Here is a 21,810-nt window from a genome sequence, read left to right as displayed (position 1 = left end):
ACACCTTCACTTGCATTCACACAATATTCAATATTTGCTTAAATCATCTGCTGCTTCTCTGCCTCCTACAAAATTGCTCTCACTTCATCTGCTGCCTTAAAACCTGTAATAATCTGAGCTAACTTTTGCTTTGCTTGTAACTTCTGCAAATTCACCATAAACCCCTGCATTTGCACCTTGTTTTAATGTGTCAATTTACAGAAATATGCTTTTTGCTTGCTTTGCAAATCATGCTCATCACTTGGTTCCTTATTACAAAAAATATTTTTTTACTACTTGCAAATCTTGTTCCATCTTTCAAAGTTTGGCCTAGTTGTTGCTGACTTACTGCTCACTGTTTCACTATTTTAATCTATTCAGCTTTAGTGATTTGCAGGATGATGACCAATCCTTTATGGTTTGGTTTCTCAAAATAAGTTAGGTTGTAAAGGTGATATTCAAATTATATTGTTGAATCATTATTGCCGTTGCAAAAGTACACATTTGTTCAAATGGGACTTCTGTTTACACAATACATTAAATGAATTGTTTTGTTTCTTTTAGTGGAAATATGATCGAATAACTGCTGCATATCTGCTACTATTGCATAAGAAAAGCCATGGAAAGCCAGTCCGCTTGCTCTCTTATGCAGAAAATCTACAGGTGTCAACACCTCTAACAAAATTGAAAGTGGGCAAAATCTCTATATTACTTTATTTAAATGAATTTGAAATTTTCTTTTGTGTGATTATCATTAGTCTCAGCAGAAAGTCTGACAAGGTGAAATGGCTATGTTCACTCATGCTTTTGAATTCTCAGGTCAGGAGAAGGCTTGAAGCTCAATAGACAACTCTGCATCCACCATTCTATATACTCAATTGACTTTTAGAGAATGTTCTGACTTTAAGGATATTGCCTATTAATTATTTTAAAATGTTACAGTTCTTAGGCTGACATTTAAAATGTGATCTTGCTCAGTAAAGATGTTTAATTTGGAGTTTAAGTTATTTTATAAAAACTGCTGGTCTCCCTTAGAATTATGAGTTTAATTTTTAAATTTAGGCCGTACCCACATTCTATCCACTTTTTTAATGGAAAACAGTAATTCTTTTAGCAAGTCTTGGAAAATGAATTGACATCTAAGCTGTGTAGTATATTATCTTTTGGAAGAATGGGTAACAGATTTTCAGTGGTTGATTCCTTATGACATCACTTCATTTTTGCATCAATATTATTATATATTTGAATATAAATGATATATTTAAATTACTGACGCAAGGCCTATGCAGACCTAGTCTTTATAAATGTATATTTCATGTAGGTTCTGTGTGGAACTGTATCTTTGAAATTAATGGTATGATGTATGATTGTGTTCACTTTTACTGTCAAGTTACTGTTTAATCTTTGTATTTTGTAGCAAATTTTTAACTGCTAATTATTTTACTAGTCCAAGAGAAATACATACTTTGAAGATTTGGAAGATAGTCATCCTTGTATGCGTGGATCACTGGACTTTATGGATGATGGCATCCTCTCTGAAGACTCTACTTTTACAGCCACGTCCCATATTGCAAAGGTCTGCATGATTTTTCATTGCTTTCTTTATAATATTGTAGCGCGTCGATAAAGGCAAGGAGCCAGGTATTTCGGGAAGGTATATTTTATTGTATCGTGGGTCTCAGACGGGTCTAGTCTGCCGGAATGGCTTGGCGCCCAAACCTTGTCCTTATATACCTGAGTCCAGGACCGCCTCCCGGGACTGGTCCATTCCCGTGCCGAGGGGTCGGTAGTAGTATGGCCCGACCCTTGGGAGCCGCCACAGTACCCCCCCCCAGATCCGGAGGCACGAAACGCACTGGTGGTCGCACAACCCGACCGGACCGCGTACGGTAATCGGTCGACAGAGGGGCCGGCGGAGGCACAGTTGGAGGGACAGGCGGTGGGACCCGCAAAGGGGGGCGACCTCGTGGCCGAGGCTGGGCCACCCGCACCGGTTGGTCGATGTCTAAGTGGGCCGGCTTCAGGCGGTCAATTGACACGGCCTCCGGCCGGCCCCCCATGTCCAAAACAAAGGTTGTCTGTCCGTGCTCCAGCACCCGGTACGGGCCCTCATACGGCCTCTGGAGTGGCGCCTGGTGGGCGTCACGGCGCAGGAACACAAAGGCGCAGTCCTGGAGGGCCGATGGCACGTAAGGGCGGAATGTCCCATGGCGGGACATCGGCACAGGTGCGAGCTTGCCAACTCGCTCTCGGAGGCGATGTAGGGTGGATGAGGGCAGTTCCTCTCGCCCCGGCAACGAGGGCACGAACTCCCCGGGCACCGTGAGCGGAGACCCGTAGACGAGCTCCGCTGAGGATGAAGCCAGGTCTTCCTTGGGGGCAGTCCGGATGCCCAGCAAAACCCATGGTAGCTCGTCCATCCAGTCGGGGCCGGCGAGTCGCGCCTTCAGCGCTGCCTTCAGCTGCCGGTGGAACCTCTCCACCAAGCCGTTTGCCTGCGGGTGATAGGCCGTGGTGTGGTGCAGCCGCACGCCCAACAGGTGGGCCATGGCCGACCACAGCTCGGAGGTGAACTGTGGCCCCCGGTCCGATGAGATGACCACCGGCACACCAAAGCGAGCAATCCAGTGCGCGGCCAACGCACGAGCGCATGTGGCTGTAGACGTATCAGCCAGTGGTATGGCCTCCGGCCACCGCGTGAAGCGGTCCACCACCGTGAAGAGGTGGGTGATGCCCCGGGACGGCGGGAGCGGGCCCACAATGTCCACGTGCAGGTGGTCGAAACGGCGGCAGGGTAGACCGATCCCTTGGAGTGGCGCCCTGACGTGGCGTTGAATTTTTGACGTCTGGCACGGAATGCAGGTGCGGGCCCATTGGCCAACCTGCTTGCGCAGACCATGCCACATGAACCGCGCAGCTACCAATGAGATCGTTGCCCGGATGGATGGGTGAGCCAGCCCGTGGACCACGTCGAACACCCTCCTGCGCCACGCGGCCGGGACGATGGGGCGCGGCTGACCTGCCGACACATCGCAAAGTATCGTCGTCGCTCCGGGGCCGAGGGGAACATCCTCAAGGCGGAGGCCAGAGATGTTCGGGGCATCCTCCCGTGGGTGAACAAGCAGCACAGCCCGAGCCAGGGCCTCCTTCGCGCCGTCAAAGGCTGTTACGGCCTCGTCGGTCCACACGACGGTCTTACGCTTGCCCGCCAGCAGCTCGTATAGCGGCCACATGATGTGGGCCGCGGATGGCAGGAACCGGTGATAAAATGCCACCATGCCGACGAACTCCTGCAGGCCACGCACCGAGGACGGACGGGGAAACCGGCGGATGGCGTCTACTTTGTCCGGCAGGGGAACCGCTCCTTGCGAGGACACACGGTGGCCGAGAAAGTCGATTGTGGCCACGCCAAAGCGGCACTTGGCGAGGTTTATGGCCAACCCGTGTTTGCTGAGCCGCTGGAAAAGCTGCCGGAGGTGGGCACAGTGCTCCTGCCGCGAGCGGCTGGCTACCAATATGTCGTCAAGGTAGACAAATAGGAAATCCAGCCCGCGACACACGCCGTTCATTAACCGCTGAAATGACTGCGCGGCGTTCTTGAGGCCGAACGGCATCCGTACGAACTCGTAGAGTCCGAACGGCGTGATGATTGCCGTCTTGGGTACATCCTCCGGGTGGACCGGGATCTGGTTGTAACCTCGCACCAGATCCACCTTTGAAAATATCGTGGCCCCAGCCAAATGGGCGTTGAAGTCCTGGATGTGGGGCACGGGGTATCGGTCCTCGGCGGTAGCGACGTTCAGCCGCCGATAATCCCCGCAAGGCCTCCAGCCCCCGTTTGCCTTGGGGACCATGTGGAGTGGAGATGCCCGTGGGCTGTTGGAAGGGCGGACGATCCCCAAGGACTCCATCGTGCGGAACTCCTGTCGTGCCAGGCGTAGTTTCTCAGGCGGGAGTCGGCGTGCTCGTGCGTGGAGGGGTGGGCCGGTAGTTGTGATATAATGGTACACCCCATGCTTGGGGGTCGACGACCGGAATTGCGGGGCCATAATATCCGGAAAGTCCGCCAGCACCCGAGCGAAATGGGAGTCCACGGACGACAGCGGGCGTATAATGGGGTCATTCAGCCGCAACGCGATGGGCTCCATCGTGGCGGAGTGGACCAAGCGCTGCTGCCTGACGTCCACGAGGAGAGAATGAGCCCGCAGAAAGTCGGCCCCGAGCAACGGCTGGGAGACGTCGGCGATCGTAAACAGCCACGTAAAATGACTGGCGCCGAAAACGATGTGGACCGTGCGGACGCCATATGTCTGAATAATGCTCCCATTTGCCGCGGTGAGGATGGGCCCCCGCTTCCCAGAACGAATGTCCAGCGGCGAAGGGGGCAGGACGCTCAGCTCCGCCCCGGTATCCACGAGGAAGCGACTCCCGGACCGCCGATCCCAGGCGAAGAGGCGGTGAATCTGGCCGGCCACCGCAGGGACTATTGGTAGCCGGCCCCGGCGTTTCCCGGAAATGTGCACGGCTGGCGGCATTGTCGGGCTGCCGCACCCCAGCGCTGGTGGTAATAACACCAGTACCTCTTGCTGGTGCTGGCTGGAGCCTGCTGGTGTGGGACTGCAGGTGCACGACCCGCAATGGCCACCGGGGGCGATCTCGCAGGCCTCCGGGACGTAGCTGTCACTCCTTCCACAGCTCCCCCGCCCGACCGGAGAAAATCGGGCGCTTCTCGAGTGACGTTTAGCGCACTGACGTCATCACGGCGCGCCGCCCACAGCGCGTCCGCGCGCCTGCCGAGGGCCCGGGTGTCTTCAAAGGAGGCGTCTGTGAGCTGCAGGCGAATGTCGGCCGGCAGCAGGTGCAGGTATGTATATTCAAACATCAGGCACGGTCTGTGCCCGTCGACCAGCGCGACCATCTCCTTCAGGAGGCTAGATGGGCGCCGGTCACCGAGGCCTGGCATGTGGAGGAGCCTTTCGGCCCGCTCCATTCGGGTTAGCCCGTAGGTTTGGAGCAGCAGCTCCTTAAGGGCTTTATATTTATCGTGGGCCGGTGGGTCCTGGAGGAACTCCGTTACCTCTTCGGCCGTGTCCTGGTCAAGGGCTCCCACCAGGTGGAAAAACCGGGTGTTATCCACTGTGATGCCCTGCAGCTGGAACTGGGCCTCCGCTTGGTAAAACCAAACGCGAGCCCGGGTGGTCCAGAAGGTCGGGAGCTTGATTCCTACCGCGTCGACAGCTGGGGCCTGGTCGGCCTGCGAGCCGGACGGGCGATCGGATTCTGCTTTTCTGTCCATCCTAATGAATGGACCGTCGAGGTCACCAATGTAGCGCGTCGATAAAGGCAAGGAGCCAGGTATTTCGGGAAGGTATATTTTATTGTATCGTGGGTCTCAGACGGGTCTAGTCTGCCGGAATGGCTTGGCGCCCAAACCTTGTCCTTATATACCTGAGTCCAGGACCGCCTCCCGGGACTGGTCCATTCCCGTGCCGAGGGGTCGGTAGTAGTATGGCCCGACCCTTGGGAGCCGCCACAATATGCTATTTAATTTTGACAATTTCAGTTTTACCAAAAATAAAATTACTTTGAAATTGTTAGGGGAATCACAATATGAAATTGTAAGAATTTTTGTATTTGTATGTCCTGAGTCATGCCTCTAAGCATATTATTCCAGTTGTTTCTGGTCGTTAAACTGCGGGGGATCATATTTTTTCAACCATTGAAAAATGTCTTCAAAGCAGCAAATTAGAGCAAACATGAGTTCAGTCAATACCGTACGACCTCTAGAAGATCGTTTTTAACACTGGCTTTATAGAGCCTGTACTTGAATAAATATTAATATATCACTGTGGGTACAGAGTGGAAATAAAAAATACTTTTTATGGTTGTCTACTTTCCATGATAAGCACTGCATTTCCACTTATGCATAGTATTATGAGGGCAATACCAAATAATTTGCTAACTTCCATTTAGATGTGTCAAAATAAAGTCCTACAACTTCATATGAAACATGGGAATCAGATACATATCAATTATCATGTCCGCATTTCAATTTTGTATGTTCATTATATTTCCCAGAAAGTTATAAACAGTGGCTCAACAGTGGCTCGCAGAACAACATTCTTTGTATCTTGTATAATTGTACTTTATTCCTGCCATAACAAAAAAAAAGACTATTTACTACAAGATTTAATCAATCTATTTATTCATTTGAAATGGTTTATTTTAAACTGTGCAAAATAATTTTTTTTCAATTTGAGAATGCACACACATTGCAGTAGTTAGATTCATAGTCTTGCAGCACAGTAACAGGCCCTTCATCCAAGATGCACTTGTATATCAGTCCCATTTATAAGGATTATTACAATATTTGTAATCATGTATTTACTGAGCCACTCTAACTTGAGATCAGAAAGAATGACCAATGTGAAAGCCTCTTTTTGATTATTGCATCGTGTACAACCAACAAAATTAAAATTGAATTAAAGCTATTGGGGAAAATACGATGTGTTTATCCAAGGAAGGGTCTCTGTGTCAAAACATTCATATTTCAAGTCATTTTGTTATTGTGTAATATTTCTTGCTCCATTGATTAAGCCATTTCTTTCTTTAAAATATTTTTTTAACTTTGTAACACAGAGCACACTTAAAGATTCCACAGAAGATAATTTACAATCTTTGGGTAAACAAAAACTTGCTGCAAAGAAATCTGTAAACAAAGAAAATATAAAGCGAATAAAAATGAACATGGATGCCAACGATCACTTTGTACAACCTGAAGCCAAGACACCAGTTGTTCAGAAAAGCCATGAAAAGAAATATATGGTTACTCCCAGAAAAAATGAAGCTGTTCTTCATAACGGTAACTTTATTAACTTTTAGATTTTATATGTTTGTTATGAAACAGGAAGTGGTCCACATTTTCCAGAGTTTCTGGAATAATGTTAAATCAATATCAGTCAAATATAAAGGGTTGTTTGATCAATGGAACAATAATAGGTTAATGGTATTTATGTTTTTTATTTGTTGACAGTTCTTTGTGATATTTTAAAATATTGTTTTTTGCAGCAAAAACCTATTTTTCCAGATGACATGTGAAAAATGTTGCATGACAGAAAATCAGTGTTTCACGAGAACATAAAAAATAGGAATTGGACTAGGCCACACAAAAGCTGACCTGCATACAGCAAACTCCCCCACCAAGCCAGTTCCAACATCCACCTCAACAAATAAATCCTGCCCTCTTCCTATTTCCACTGATTCTTCTAATTTTCAAACATGTATTACTCAATTTTTAATTAAATTGACTTGAATCTCCACTAATGAAGGAACTGCAGGAATAGTTTAATTATGTATTTACCAGATGCGGGTCAAATTTCCAACAACTGCTGTTTGTGTCAAAGTAAAGCATTCTTACAACTCCATTGCAAATAATGATCAGAAAAAATACTATTTACCTCGGGTCTGGAAACATCTTTTTGTACTGGTTCACCTAACTATGTTGTTATGTTAAAGATACTGTAATTCTTCAAAGTGAACACATTTTTTAAAATAGCTCTAGCCTAAAGAAATCGATGATTTCAGGAATTTAGTTAATCAAATATAGCTTGTGCATATTTTCTTTGGAATAGAGGGTACCACATAGTGATTGTCTCAATTTGTAAAGAATTCCATCCCAGCACATTGGAATACATGGAATATAGGAGGTATTCACTAAACTATAAAACATATTTTTGTTAATTTAACGATCAAACAATTTTGCTTCCTGTCGAATAACTAACATGCACTTCAGAGGAATTAGCTTCCTTTTTCATGTTGAGATTTACTCCATGTACTAAACACCATAAATGTCCTATTTCCTTGTTATCTCTTTCCAAACAAGGTTATCCTTCAAACACAAATTTGTATTGCCTTTCATTTGCTTTATTCAAATTAGCATGTAATGTTTTATCATCTGCCATGCTTAAAAGTTCTGTTCACTTTGAAGAATATTTTTAATATCGCAGATTTACTTGAACTGAATGACCATCCTATCAATAACTTGTAAAATACATAATTTGTGCTTGTATGCTGATTCATATTGGTTTCTAGATTTCTAAAGTTTATTTTTAAAGCTACTAAATGTTTCAGCAAAATTTGTGGTGGAGCAAAACGTTTTGAGGCAAACTAGAACAGTAAAAAAACAGTAAAAAACATTCACTATCATATTTTAACAATGTAATTGTTTAATTGTAAGCTGTGATCAACTACAACAAAGAAGTATCTACAAACCAGGATTCGAATCAAGAGCCCATGACTGCATCATTTAGTCCAGAGAGACGGTATGTCTGTACAAGTGTATGATTCAAAGTGAGTTTTAGTTTTTTAAAGATACAGCACGGAAACAGGCCCTTTGGCCAACCGGGTCGGCGCCGACCAGTGATCCCCGCACATTAACACCCCCATCCTACAAACAACATTAACACCATCCTACAAACACTAGGGACAATCTTTTTCATTTACCAAGCCAATTAACCTCCAAACCTGTACATCATTGGAGTGTGTGGGAGGAAACCAAAGATCTCGGAGAAAACCCACGCAGGGTATTGATTGGGGACAATCAACCATGATCACAATGAATGGCGGTGCTGGCTCGAAGGGCCGAATGGCCTCCTCCTGCACCTATTTTCTATGTTTCTATGTCATGGGGAGAAAGTACAAACTCCTTACAGACAGCACCCGTAGTTGGGATCGAACCGGGGTCTCTGGCGCTGCATTCGCTGTAAGGCAGCAATGCTACCGCTGTGCCACCATGCTTCACAAAGATATTCTTGTAATTACTGGGGAAACTCCTTTTATTTTTTTGGGGGGGGAGTCTTGTCCTGTCCCGGTGCGGGGATGTTCAGTGGTAGACGGCGGTGGCTCTCCCACCGTTGCTGAGCCGCTGGACTCTGGCGGCATGGGGAAGGTGCTGAGCCGGCCGGGGAGAGGAGAGGGGACGGGGAAGCCGAGGGCAGGCCCAGCGCCAGGCCTCGGCCTCCACCTCCACGAATGCCCGGCCTCACCGCCGCCGCTGCTGCTGCTGCTGCCGCTTTTCCCCTTGGCCCACCTCAGGCTCGCGGTTACCCGGTCACGTCCAGGCCTAGGCCCAGGCTCCAGCTGCTTCCCCCTGCACCAGGCCTGGCTCTCCCGCCCCCAAGAGACAGGCAGCCGAGCTCTGCTCAATGGGCCCCAACTGCGGACGCGTTTGTTCTACGCATGCATGGATGCGGGGGTCATCTTCCGTAAGTACCAGATCAACAGAGCCCCAACTGCACATGCGCAGTTTTTTTTACTTTAAAATGTCAATAACTTTAAAAATATAACACCGATTTCAATGAAACCTCTTCCACTGGACCACAGGACGACGGTGAGTAAGATGGGCCTAAAGTTGTCACGCTATCCTGTACCATTTTGGCTGTAGTTCAGGAACAAGCGAACAAACGAGTTTTAGTATATAGATGTGGTTAGATAATTCAACATGCTAGGCACTTAGGGATGTGGTATTATTGCAGATAGGCATGATGGTCAGCATACACCCAGTGGGCTGAAATGTCTATTTCCACACTGTACAACTCTGACTATGATTTTGCTTGCTGCATTCTGTACTTTAGGGGCTATATTCTTTCTATACAGGATTATTTAAATGTTCAGTTCAATCTCCTTTATTTATTTTGTACTCATTATTAAAGCTTAGGGATTGCCCAATTCCCTTTTAAATGCACATGTAATAGACCGTTCCTGATATATTTTCCCCACTGCTATGCACTTTTCATTTCTATATTTGATTTCATCTTTCACTTCTGTGCACATTTCCCCAATAAATTCAATGGGTTCTTACCATTGTTTATATTGTTTGGCTTTGGAATCCTTCAACTTCATTAGATTTGTATTTAAAACTTTTACCAGTAGCCTTGACCACGTACCAAGTCCATGGAAACCCAAAAAAGATACCAGCCTCCTAAGTGAGTGTTTATATATTGCTGCATGTTCATAGCCAGTTATATTTCAAGGTAGACCATATACCAACTCACCCGGGCAGGCTCAAGAGTTCTTAAACAGATAATTGACTAGCAATGGTCCTTCATCGCTGTGTGTTAGCAAAAGAACCATTGGATTATAATGCTAACTTACATATTCTTAATACTTACACCATCTTGTTTTTGTGTATTGTAATGAGTGAATTAAATTTCTCATATTAAAGTGAAAGAACTTATTGAATGATGGAACTTTCAGGACTCGTTCATTAGACATGGATCTATATCAGGCTACTGGTGAAAGCAGTCAAAAGAAGAAAGGAGCCAAGATGTTTGGAAGCTTAGAACGTGGATTGGACAAGGTGATCACGATGTTAACTCCAGGCAAACGGAAAAAGCCCTTTAAAGATGAACCAAGGAGGATCAAGGTTAGTTTTTTAGGTTAAATTTGGAAATTAATTATTTGTTAAATATCAAATGGAGTATATAAACTATGGTTAGGCTATATTGTGCGATATCTATTAACTTGATTTGTTTCTGCAAATTTATGTATAGCAGATATTAATAATCCATAATTTTGTTAATGGTTAATGGCCCTAACTACTGTTTTACATCAAATAGATATTTTTCTTCATGTGTCTTGGAAAGTGTCCTGCACCTTTATTACCTTGCTCCATGGTCGAGCCCTTGCTTTGCCTCAAATCAGTCCTAGCCAGAAATGGTTTCCACTTGTGTGCCATCAAATACAACCACTCAAGAATCACTCTTTGGCTGTTTATTTTTGCTCTGGTTGTTGTCACCATCTTTACATTAGCCTTCATAATCACGATACCCACATCAATTTCTCCATCACTATAAACGTTTTCACTGCCTCTGTGTTGAGCTTTAACTTCTCCAACTAAACATCAAAAAGATCAGTGCTTCTGTCGTAACTGCAGCCGCAGTTTTTCTACTGCTAACTTTGTAGACCCTGTCTCTGGTTTAACCATTGGTGTATTACCTATGCTACGGTTCATGGCACAATATTACGCTTCTGATTTATTATCCACTCTTTTACATCCTAATCTTTTGTTTGCCTTGACATCATTTTTCATTGGATTATTTTTGGGCTATTTCTGTTCGGAAAAACCCCCAAAATGACACATACATTTTTCACAATGATGGGCGAATAGATAAATGAACTTTGTTTCACCCAGAGAGTTGTGAATCTGTGGAATCACCCAGAGAGTTGTGAATCTGTGGAATCACCCAGAGAGTTGTAAATCTGGAATTCTCTGCCACAGAAGGCAGTGGAGGCCAATTCACTGGATGGTTTCAAGAGAGGGTTAGATTTGGTTCTTGGGGCTAAAGGAATCAAGGGATATGGGGGGAAAAAACAGGAACGGGATACTGAATTTGGATGATCAGCCATGATCATATTGAATGGCGGTGCTGGCTCGAAGGGCCGAATGGCCTAAAATGGCCTACTCCTGCACCTGTTTTCTATGTTTCTATGTATGGGGCTCTTATTTATAAAAAGTCAACTTTCAAAATCTCTAATTTTGACATGGTGTTGAATCAACTTAAACTGCATTCTTGATTGAATTATGAAACATATTAAGGTTTGAAGCTTTCATTAAAAAATCTTCAGAAGTTGTGGAATTTTGTTTTTGTGAGTGATTATAGAATATAAATCAAAAGATAATTTCCCTAAATGGGCTATGATCCAAGATTTTGTTCTAGGCTAAGGAAAAATGTTAAAATAACAATATTTGCTGCCATTTTGGTCTATCAAGTTAATGGCATTCACATCTGAGAACACGAGACTTCCCATTTCTCTTTGTTAAAATGCAAATGCTACTTCAGCCCAAACTAAATAAAATTATGCTTTTGTTTCTTCTATGAAATTGTGAATACTAAATTGAAAGGAGGAAATATGCACACATCCAATTCTGATATTTTCAAATCTGGTGCATGCATCATTTTTTTAGAAAGGAGTTTAAAATATTAGAGTTAAGTGAATTCATTAAGATGAGGATCTTGAACCAAAATATAATTGCAGAAAATTTATGAGCAGAGACACAGTGATATGGAAGGTGATCTAGAATTTTTTGGGGGATTATTTGAGTAAGTGCGTAGTTTGCAGATATCGTAAATCACCAAACAGTCTTTTAAAAATAACATTTAATAAACCTTTCTATGTTGTAGCTCATTTCAGCTTGGTTATTCCATGTAAAATATAATTATAAAGACTAATTTCTATTGCTCTCCTACTCTCTGACTATGACCCAACTCCACCACCTGTCACATCTTCCTCTCCCCACCATTTTTTGGATTTTACTGGGAGCATTCTTTCCATGATTCCTTGGTTTGTTAACCCTGCTCCTTTCCCGGTGCAACATCTGTCACTACACCATCACCCTCGGCATCATCCAGAGATGTAAACAGCCTTTCCAGGTGAGGCAGAGATTCACGCACTCCTCTGCTCCATTAGGTATTCATGGTCTTTTTAGAGATACAGATTTAGAGATACAGCGCAGAAACAGGCCCTTCGGCCCACCGGGTCCGCGCCGCCCAGCGATCCCCGCACACTAACACTATCCTACACCCACTAGGGACAATTTTTACATTTGCCCAGCCAATTAACCTACATACCTGTACGTCTTTGGAGTGTGGGAGGAAACCGAAGATCTCGGAGAAAACCCACGCAGGTCACGGGGAGAACGTACAAACTCCGTACAGACGGCGCCCGTAGTCAGAATCGAAACTGAGTCTCCGACGCTGCATTCGCTGTAAGGCAGCAACTCTACCGCTGCGCCACCGTGCCGTCTGGTCTCCTCTATGTTGGTGAGACCAAATGCACACAAGGCTTTGCTGACCACAAGTGCTCTTTCAGCCATGGCACTGAGAGCTCCAGGTTGCCAGCAAATTCAATTCCTCTCCCCTTTTCCCCTGACCTGTGTACCCTCTGCCTCCTTGACTACCAGGGTGAGGCCAAGCACAAGCTAGAGGAATGGCACCTCACATTCCTTCTCTGTGGTCTACAATTCAACGGTATGAACATTATGTTCTCTAATTTCAGTTGGTCGGGGTGGGCAAGTTGAGCCAAAGAACCTGTTTCCACGCTGTATGACTCAATGGTGACAGACCTCCAGACTTCTACCGTGACCCTGTCTTCTGTTAGTAAGCCAGTACTAAATCCATACCATTAAGTCCCTGTGAATCCCATGCACCTCAATCTTCTGGATCAGCCTACCATAGGGGACTTTATCAAATGCCTTACTAAAACCCACATCGGCACCATCCAACACCCTACTAACATCAATCACCTTTGTCACCGCTTCAAAAAACTCGATTGATCATAAGACATACCCTGCCATGTACAAAGCCTTGCTGCTTCTTCCTAATTAGCCCATTCACTTCCAAATGGGAGTAAATCCTATCCCGAAGAATCCTCTTTAATAGCTTCCCCATCACTCATGCGAGATTCACCGGCGCTTAATTTCCTGAATTATCTAAACTTCCCTTCTTAATCCAAGGAACAAAATGGGACACTCTCCAGTCCTCCAGGACTTTGCCTGTGGCTGGAGGAGATGGAAAGATCTTAGTTGAGGCTCCTGCCATCTCCTCTCTTGCCCTCCTTAATTACCCGGTGCAGATCCCATCAGGCCCTGATTTATCCATTTTGATGCTCTTCAAGAGCCTCAACACCATCTTTGTGATTTCAAACTGCGCTTGCATATTAGTATTCCTCATACCCATTTCTGTATAGATCATCCCTGCACCAGAAGAGATCCCAATGGTCCAAATACCTGAAGCTCTTTCCCCCGCTCCCCCAGTAGAACTATATGAAATTATGAGAGGCATAGATAGGGTAGAGAATCGGTAAATGTCAAAGACTGGAGGGCATAGCTTTAAGGTAAGAGAAGCAAAGTTTAAAGGAAATGTGCAGGGCAAGGTTTTTTTAAATACACTGTTAAAAGTTAAATCTTGTTTCATTCAAAATAAAATTGAATAATCTTTGTAAATGGGATGTGGAAGAAAGATATAAATGCAATTATCATTTGTGACAAATTAGTGTTGAGCTTTGAAGTACTGTCAAATAGGAATGTCTAATGGGGAAAATATTGCAACTTGCATCTCGCATTAAATCAGTCCTGTGAGACTGAAGACACAAGATAATATTTCAAGTATACAGGTTTTTTTCGAGCTCCACTATCTGAAATGCTGACCGACATGCTGCTTGAATTTTCACTGGTCTCACAGCAATGTAATCTGGCTTGGTATAATAGTCTGGAATAGAGAGTAATTCTCACCATTATCCCAAGAACTCTTAAAGTAATTTGTTTTAGAATAATGTGGATGCTCATTCCAACCTGATTTACTTTAAATACTGAATCATTTAGGGATTATCCAAGACTTTAATATCTATTTTCTCTGGCAGTATTATCCATTATTTTCCAATAGATTCTTAAAATCAATGTGGTTGATTTTACACACTTTATTCAATTAAATCAGTTATTACAAATTTGGATAGACACAAAAAGCTGGAGTAACTCAGCGGGATAGGCAGCATCTCTGGAGAGAAGGAATGGGTGACATTTCGGGTCGAGACCTTTCTTTAGACTGGAATTGCACTTTGTGTTCTATGCCTGTTGGTAAAAAGACGGAAAATCCTGTGAATTTGTAATCCCATTCTCGGTAGCACTGGAGTGAGATGAGATGCTGGCAGCATGCAGGGGAATACTTTTTTTACGCTTGTTTAGTCCTTTGAAAAAAATCTGAAATCTGTAGCCAGAACTAAAGCAGTAGGAAACTGGCTTTTAAGCCGTTTAAATCCATTAGTGATAGAACAGTACAGATTAACTTTGTACTGCCTTGGACTTTTTTCTAACTATGTTTTGCACTAATGTCTTGTTATTTTTAGTCTTGTCCCTTTGCGCTATTTTATATAATTTATGTTGTGTTATCTGAGTCCACGTGCCTGTGATAGTGCAAGTAACAAGGTTTTTATTGTACCTCACTTGTACATATGACAATAAATTATATTTGATGCAGAGACTTGATATCACCACATGTTGAAACTGCAATGCCCGCAATTGCAGTAACATTATGCTTATTTTTACAGGCACAATATAATGTGACAACAACGACCATGTTGAATGCAGATGAAGTTTTGAATGAAATAATTCAAATTTTACCTATCAAGCGTGTAAACTTTGTGCAAAAGGGGTAAGTTTTTATAACTAATCGAGAATTTGCAGTGAAAATATCAATGAGTGTTTCAACGTTGAAGTACTGAAGCAGGTACCAGTGCACTAAAAAAAAGCCTAAAACTCACTGTTAAGTTATTTGTTTCTCACAGGGTTCACGGTTTGAATGTTTTCCACTATAATCGGTGAATTAGAGCAAAGTTATGTTTACAATTACGTTTCGAAAACACTTCTCTCAAACAAAATGCAACACATCTCTCATACAAATGCAACTGTCTTTTAAACACACAAGCCATTATTATTCTATAAAACCTCCTTTGACCCAAAAATGTAGCCTGAGGCTATGACCTCTAGTCCTAGAGGTTGGGTCCACTAAGTTATATGTTAATGATCTGATGAAATGTGGCCAAATTTGTGGATGAAACAAAGATAGGTGAATGGGCAGGTAGTGTTGAGGAAGCAGGGAGTCTGCAGAGGAGCCAAGGTTGAACAGATTGGGAAAGTGGACAAAGAAGTGGCAAATAGAATACAGCGTGGCAAAGTGTACGGTCATGCACTTTGATAGAAGGAATAAAGAGGTAGACTATTTTCTAAATGAGGAGAGGATTTAGAAGTCAGAGGTGCAACGGGACTTGGGAATGCAGGTACAGTATTTCCAAAAGGTTCATTTGCAAGTTGAGTCAGTTATAAGGTGGACAAATGCAATGTTAGCATTGATTTCGAGAGCATTAGTAGATAAAAGCAAGGATGTAATACTGAGGCAATATAAAGTGCTGATCAGAACTTGGAATATTGTGACCAGTGTTCTGCCCCATATCTGAGGTAGGATGTGCTGGCGTTAGAGAGGGTCCAGAGGAAGTTTACAAGAATGATTCCGGGAATGATTGGGTTAATGTATGAGGAGTGTTTGATGGCTCTGGGGTTGTACTTGCTTGAATTTAGAATGATGGGGGGACCTCATTGAAACCTACGGAGTAATGGAAAGTCTAGATGAGTGGAATTGGAGAGGATGTTTCCAGTAGTGGGAGAGTCTAGGACCAGAGCGCACAGCCTCAGAAGGTCCTGAGGTCATTCAGCTGCTGCTCCAGTTTTCCAACGTGGTCCGTATGGAGCTGTGGCTGGACACATCTCTCATAGGTGTAGTCCTCAGGAACACTGGAAGTCTCACTGACATTCTGCATCCTGCAGGAGGAGCACAACACTACCCTAGCTGCCTTCTCTACTGCACTAGAACAAGAAAAATTTACAAGAGAAAGCAAAACTTTATAAAAGAAATAACGTTATTCCATCAACATCCTCTTTGCCAATACCTCTTGCTCCATAGTTTCACATTTACCCTCACAAAGACTCCACATAGCCTTACCCCTGATAAAATGAGTTTCATTCTTTAATTCCATAATGTGTTTTAAAGTGAGAGTCAATCTGGCAGCCTGCATTTTTTCCAAAATGTCCACCGCAGTAAAATAAACCAAATGTGGTCACATGACCTAAACATGGTCTTGGAAATATAGCATGTATTGCTTTGTAGTGAGGTGTCCTGTGATTGCAACCTAGAAAGCTCTAATTAGAGCTTTTTGGTATTGGTTATGAATCGTTCCTCAAAATGTCATTAATGCCTAATCTTTTTCATTGTTTACTTCAGATCTATCACCCATATGCTGTATGTGAGTTTAGCATATTAATAATTGTCATTTCTCTAATACATATAGATCTTGTTCACAGCGGAGCAATCTGTACACTTCCGGCTTTTGTGCTTATCTTGGTAATGCCCCTAACTGATACTTATCTGTAATTTAAAAAATCTTGAAGATTTATAACATGAAAATATCCTAATGCAAGGTAGTTTGAAGTTATGGGCATCCAAGTCCTTTGCATTTCCAAGTTCCAAGATTTCTTTGTATTTGAAAAAAAATGAAGCTTTGTTTTCTAAGCAATGCAAATTTCAACATGTTAGCTATTTATTGTTACTACTTCTGAATATTACTATGTGAACAATTTGCATTTGTCTAACACAAACTCAATACTAGAAGAATCTTTAAGACAGCAGCTTACCAAATAATCTTGCAGGAAAATATGAAACTGCATTTTGGCACATTTTAGCATGATGTAGTGTTTTTATTAATAAATTTGAGTTCTAAAATTACATTTCCTCATAGAAGTATCACGGGAAAGATTCGGGAAACTACACAAAATCTGTGGCATCCCCAACTTGCAATGTAACTTCATTGCAGGTTTGAAATAACTTGTTTCATATGGAGTCTTAAAATGGTTTTGTGGATTACCCTGTCAGCTGGGTATTTCCAACACCTAGATCTTAAGGAATTAGCTTTACAGAAAATTTTAGCTATCTTTATAAGGGTTGAAACCGAAGAATCCTGCTCGGGTATGTGATATTAAACCACTCGCATCAACTCCATCTAATTTTGCAAACTCATATTTTATTTTATCCTCATGAGACACTATGACTTTGTTCACTCTATCAAGACTCAATAATCACTCAAAGCACAAGGGAATAATTTTATTTTCAGCACGAAATCCAAAGTAATTGAGCTGCCTTTATGCATCAATGACAAATGAATAGATTGATTAAATCGCTTTTAACTTGCTATTGTTTGGAAAAAGTATATTTGTAGATTATCATAGTACCTGGGCCAATGGCTCTGTTCCTCTCTATGCAGATGCTACCTATCTTCCTGATTTGTTTTCAGCTTCTGTTTTTGTTTCAGATTTCTAGCATTTGTAGATTTTTGCTTTTCAATCCCTGGCCAATTTGATGAGTCTGACCTGCTGGACTTTCCCATTAATCTACTTTAATTTATACCACCTTTAGTTCAGATTTTCACGGAATTTTTTTTTTGTTTCACCTGCTTCTATTACTTCTCTTCCAGGCAGATTGGCTTTCATTAGCAAGCCACTTACACCACCTCTGACACCTATTATATGCTTTCCCTTGGACTCTACCCTGTTACAGTCATTCCTTTTGTTCTTCCCATCTCTTTCCCTTCTGTGCAACTTTTAAAACATGCCTGTTTTCTAAATTTACTCAGTTGGACAAAAATGTCACCAACCTAAAACATAACTGTTCCTCCCACACCAATGCTGCCTGACTGCTATATATGTCTCGCCTTGTATGCCATTGTAGCAAATTGACTGAGGTCTTTCAATTGTGATGTGTCATTTCAAAACTGCTGAGTAAATGAGCTTATGAAACTCCTTGGATGTTACAAAACATACTTGGCTAATAAAGTATGATTATGATTATCCATTGTGACATATTGAAAAAATAATAACCTACATTGATTTGTACATAAATAATTAACATTCACAAAGTCATATACATTTCACTTCTCTTTGCTGGAAACTGGTAAAATATGAAGCATCTTTTTTCCTTAATCTATATCAGAGACACTGGTTCTGCAATATGGTCTTAGCCACCATACTTCCTCAAACTCTCTTTATTGTTAGACAGTTTATTGTTTAGTACTGTAAGTAGGTGTTGACATAAAAAAAACAAAAGGCTGAAAAATTCAGATTCGTGAATTCTATAATCAATAGGATTGCAAATTCGATCATTCTTTATTAAACTACTTGTTTGGGAAATCTGTCTTGGTAGGTCAATGCATGACTTGTGTTTTTGTTAGCCTATCTTACATTTTTAATGTCTCCTTTCCATTCTCAGCGTTCAGGAAATCCAGTTCTTTTGCTTCCTCTAGATGGTGCTATTGTATTAATTACTCCATGTGCCAAGATTTAGACATGGTTGCAACACTGAGAATACTTTTGTAAAATAAACCTTTGGTTGTAAGTTGCATTAACTTCTACCCGTGAACATGGTGTGGAGAGCTTTTCAATTTCCCAAATATTATTAAGGATCTGCTAATACTTGTAGGTCATTTAACATTGCTATCTGGATGAATGCTTTCCAAAATAATTGTATTGTCTTTCTTCTTTCACATTGCTTTCAAGAGCACTAATTGAGTGTTGCACATGAATCGATTCCTCCTGTGCTTTTTTACTTTAACTTGAATACATCTATGATATTTCAACCATACGTGGTAGTGCAATCTTATTTTTGGGAGATTTGTATTTGATAGTTCGCAAATTTGTTTGAGTGAAATCTCTGGAGGGGGTGGGCAAGTGAAGAAAATATATTCTTCAAAATAGAAACAACTTTGGGTGTAATTTGCAGCAGAATCGGTAATTTTATTCAAGATGGAAATTCTATTCTCGGTTTCAGCATATTTTATGTTATCAGCTATTTTGAGGATTTTGTTATTACCTTGTAAAATATTTTTAATCAATTAATGGGTTTGGATATAATAGGCTTAGTAATTCTTAGCATAACAATATGGAGAATTGTCTTCTGTCATTAAAAAAAAAACAAAGCAGGTAATTGGGAGTGATTACAAAGCAATAATATCACTAGTTAATGTCTCCTGAATCATGCCGCACACCAATTAAAGTACAGCATGAACCTTGATGAGATTGGGCTTTTAAATGGCTTACTTCTATCTGTTTTGACTAAACTTAATGTGGTCATAACATAAAAATCTTCTGTGCGTGTGCATCCAAGGAATGATAGTCATTCAATGGATGATTTATAAAGTGCATACTTCAATCTATTTCTTTCATACTTTTCTCATTAGCTGCATTAAGCCAATTTCCTTGAGCTGAATTAATTTTGCAATAACAGAATATTAAAAGAATCTGTATGATTCCGTATTCATACTATGTAATCATTACTTTGTTCTCCATCAGCTATACTTTAAAATGCCGGACTAGGTCAGACTTTGGAAAGGTCACTATGCAGTTTGAACTGGAGATATGTCAGCTCAGCAAGCCAGAAGTGATTGGTATCAGAAGACAGCGACTAAAGGGTGATGCCTGGGTTTACAAACGCTTAGTTGAAGATATTTTATCCAGTTCCAACATCTAACTGGTCAAAAATTTAATTGGTTTAAGTCATTTTTTTAATCTTGAACTGTTATTAAAGGAATACTTTGTTATTTTAGCATTCTCTTGTAGCATTTACTATTTTAATGACACTAGCTTAAAAAACAATATTTTTTCAGTTTAATTTAACCTAGCTGATTTATACACTGACCACAACAAACAAATTGTTTTGGAAATGTGTGCATGCAGAGGATATCCCTTTTTAGTGATTATGTTTCTTTTAATACGAATTATATCTTTACTTCAACTTTGGGGCACTGTCAGCTGAGAGGGTCCCTGTAATGTATCAACCATGTAGGCTGAGAAAGGATGTACTGAGACGTCTGTGTTCCTTGCTCTGTAAACATAATAAATTATGCTTAAGTGTGATCTTCCTAACTTGAATTAGCCACAAGTGAGTGAATTTTAAGAATCATTTGTATGCCAAATAAGAATAGTTCTATGTGTGACGGTCAAACGTCATTGCAGAAGTTTGAAATGGAGCAAATTTAAATTCAATTTTAAATGGCCTTTGCTAATATTAAGTTAAACCTACAAGCTAAAAATTGATGTAATTAATACATATTTTAAAAAACACAAATAAATGTGCCACATTGCTCTTTGGTAGTTGTTTATAATAAATTTTATATTTTTTGAAATCATCATGTAACTTGTGTAATTTGTAAATGGTGTACCACCTTATCTGTATGAGGTAGGCTATGCTGTCATTCCTTAATAAACTTGTAAATTTTCTTTCTGGTTTTCTTCGTAATAAACCATTTTAGTCTTGAATCTTAATTGTTAATTTTCTAATTTGCAGACGTGACTATTCCAATTTTTTTGAAAATCCAGCATTCACAGAACACTGCATTCAGTCAAAGATTGCTTAATATATCATTTGCATAATTCTCTTCCTGTCTGTGATTTAAAGAGGATTTATTGGGATCGTTAAAAGAGTCACAGCTGCGGTTACCACAGTTGAACTATACACTCAGTATGTTGCATAAAATTAAGTTGATTTAAATAACTTGCCTGTCTTTCTGAATGTTAAATGAAATTTTGTATTTACAAACTAATGATCTAAAATGGACTGACATGACACAAGGAAATTGTCTCTGGAAGCTGTTTCCAGCTTATCAGTGACTTGTGACAGTAACTATTAAAGGGTGCAGTGCGATGTTGATAGGACATACTCTACAGGTAAAATGTGCTATGTTTCCTTTTTACCTGCTTAAATATTTCCTGTTGCTGGTTTACAATATTCAGTTTGTTTTGATTAAACGGTATACAATAAATTGACTGGCATAACAGCCAAAAAATGGTTAAAGGTCTCGGAGCAATTGCGGACACTGAAAGTGTCTGATTAAATTTACAGTATTGAGATCTGTTTACTGTGCTCAGGCACACTTCAGCTAATCGCAGAACTATAAAGTTAAGATAAATCTGATTTTTATGACAATCAACGAAGTGATGAATGTGCACATCAATTTACATATTTAGCATGTAGTGCAAGGCCACTTAGTGTGTGACAGTTCTCAGCAGTGGTATGAATATCTAGTGCTACTGAATATTTAGTTCATAGAGGTTATACTATGTTGCATAATCTTGCATACATTCCCCAAGGATAAAATAACACATTTTGCCAATACAGATAAATCCAAATTTAGTCTGCTGCTTTCTCTCTTAAAATGCCATAAACAAGAAATTAGCAA

At 41.5% G+C, this 21,810-nt stretch overlaps 1 protein-coding gene across 1 annotated transcript in view; it reads left to right on the top strand.

The window, feature by feature from the left end:
* Window positions 1-20,761, top strand: part of melk (maternal embryonic leucine zipper kinase) — a 70,542-nt gene extending 49,781 nt beyond the window's left edge. The window contains exons 11-17 of the mRNA XM_078396933.1: window positions 544-669; window positions 1,427-1,555; window positions 6,619-6,841; window positions 8,216-8,300; window positions 10,234-10,402; window positions 15,082-15,185; window positions 19,925-20,761. Of these exons, the coding sequence (XP_078253059.1) occupies window positions 544-669; window positions 1,427-1,555; window positions 6,619-6,841; window positions 8,216-8,300; window positions 10,234-10,402; window positions 15,082-15,185; window positions 19,925-20,102 (1,014 nt within the window). The 3' untranslated portion in view covers window positions 20,103-20,761. The remainder of the gene's footprint in view (window positions 1-543; window positions 670-1,426; window positions 1,556-6,618; window positions 6,842-8,215; window positions 8,301-10,233; window positions 10,403-15,081; window positions 15,186-19,924) is intronic.
* Window positions 20,762-21,810: the final 1,049 nt, after the last annotated feature.

This window comes from Rhinoraja longicauda, chromosome 3, assembly GCF_053455715.1.
Source record: "Rhinoraja longicauda isolate Sanriku21f chromosome 3, sRhiLon1.1, whole genome shotgun sequence".
Classification (NCBI taxonomy): Eukaryota; Metazoa; Chordata; class Chondrichthyes; order Rajiformes; family Arhynchobatidae; genus Rhinoraja; species Rhinoraja longicauda.
The sequence above is the reverse complement of the archived record's forward strand: the minus strand, read 5'-3'. Positions and strand labels throughout refer to the sequence as shown.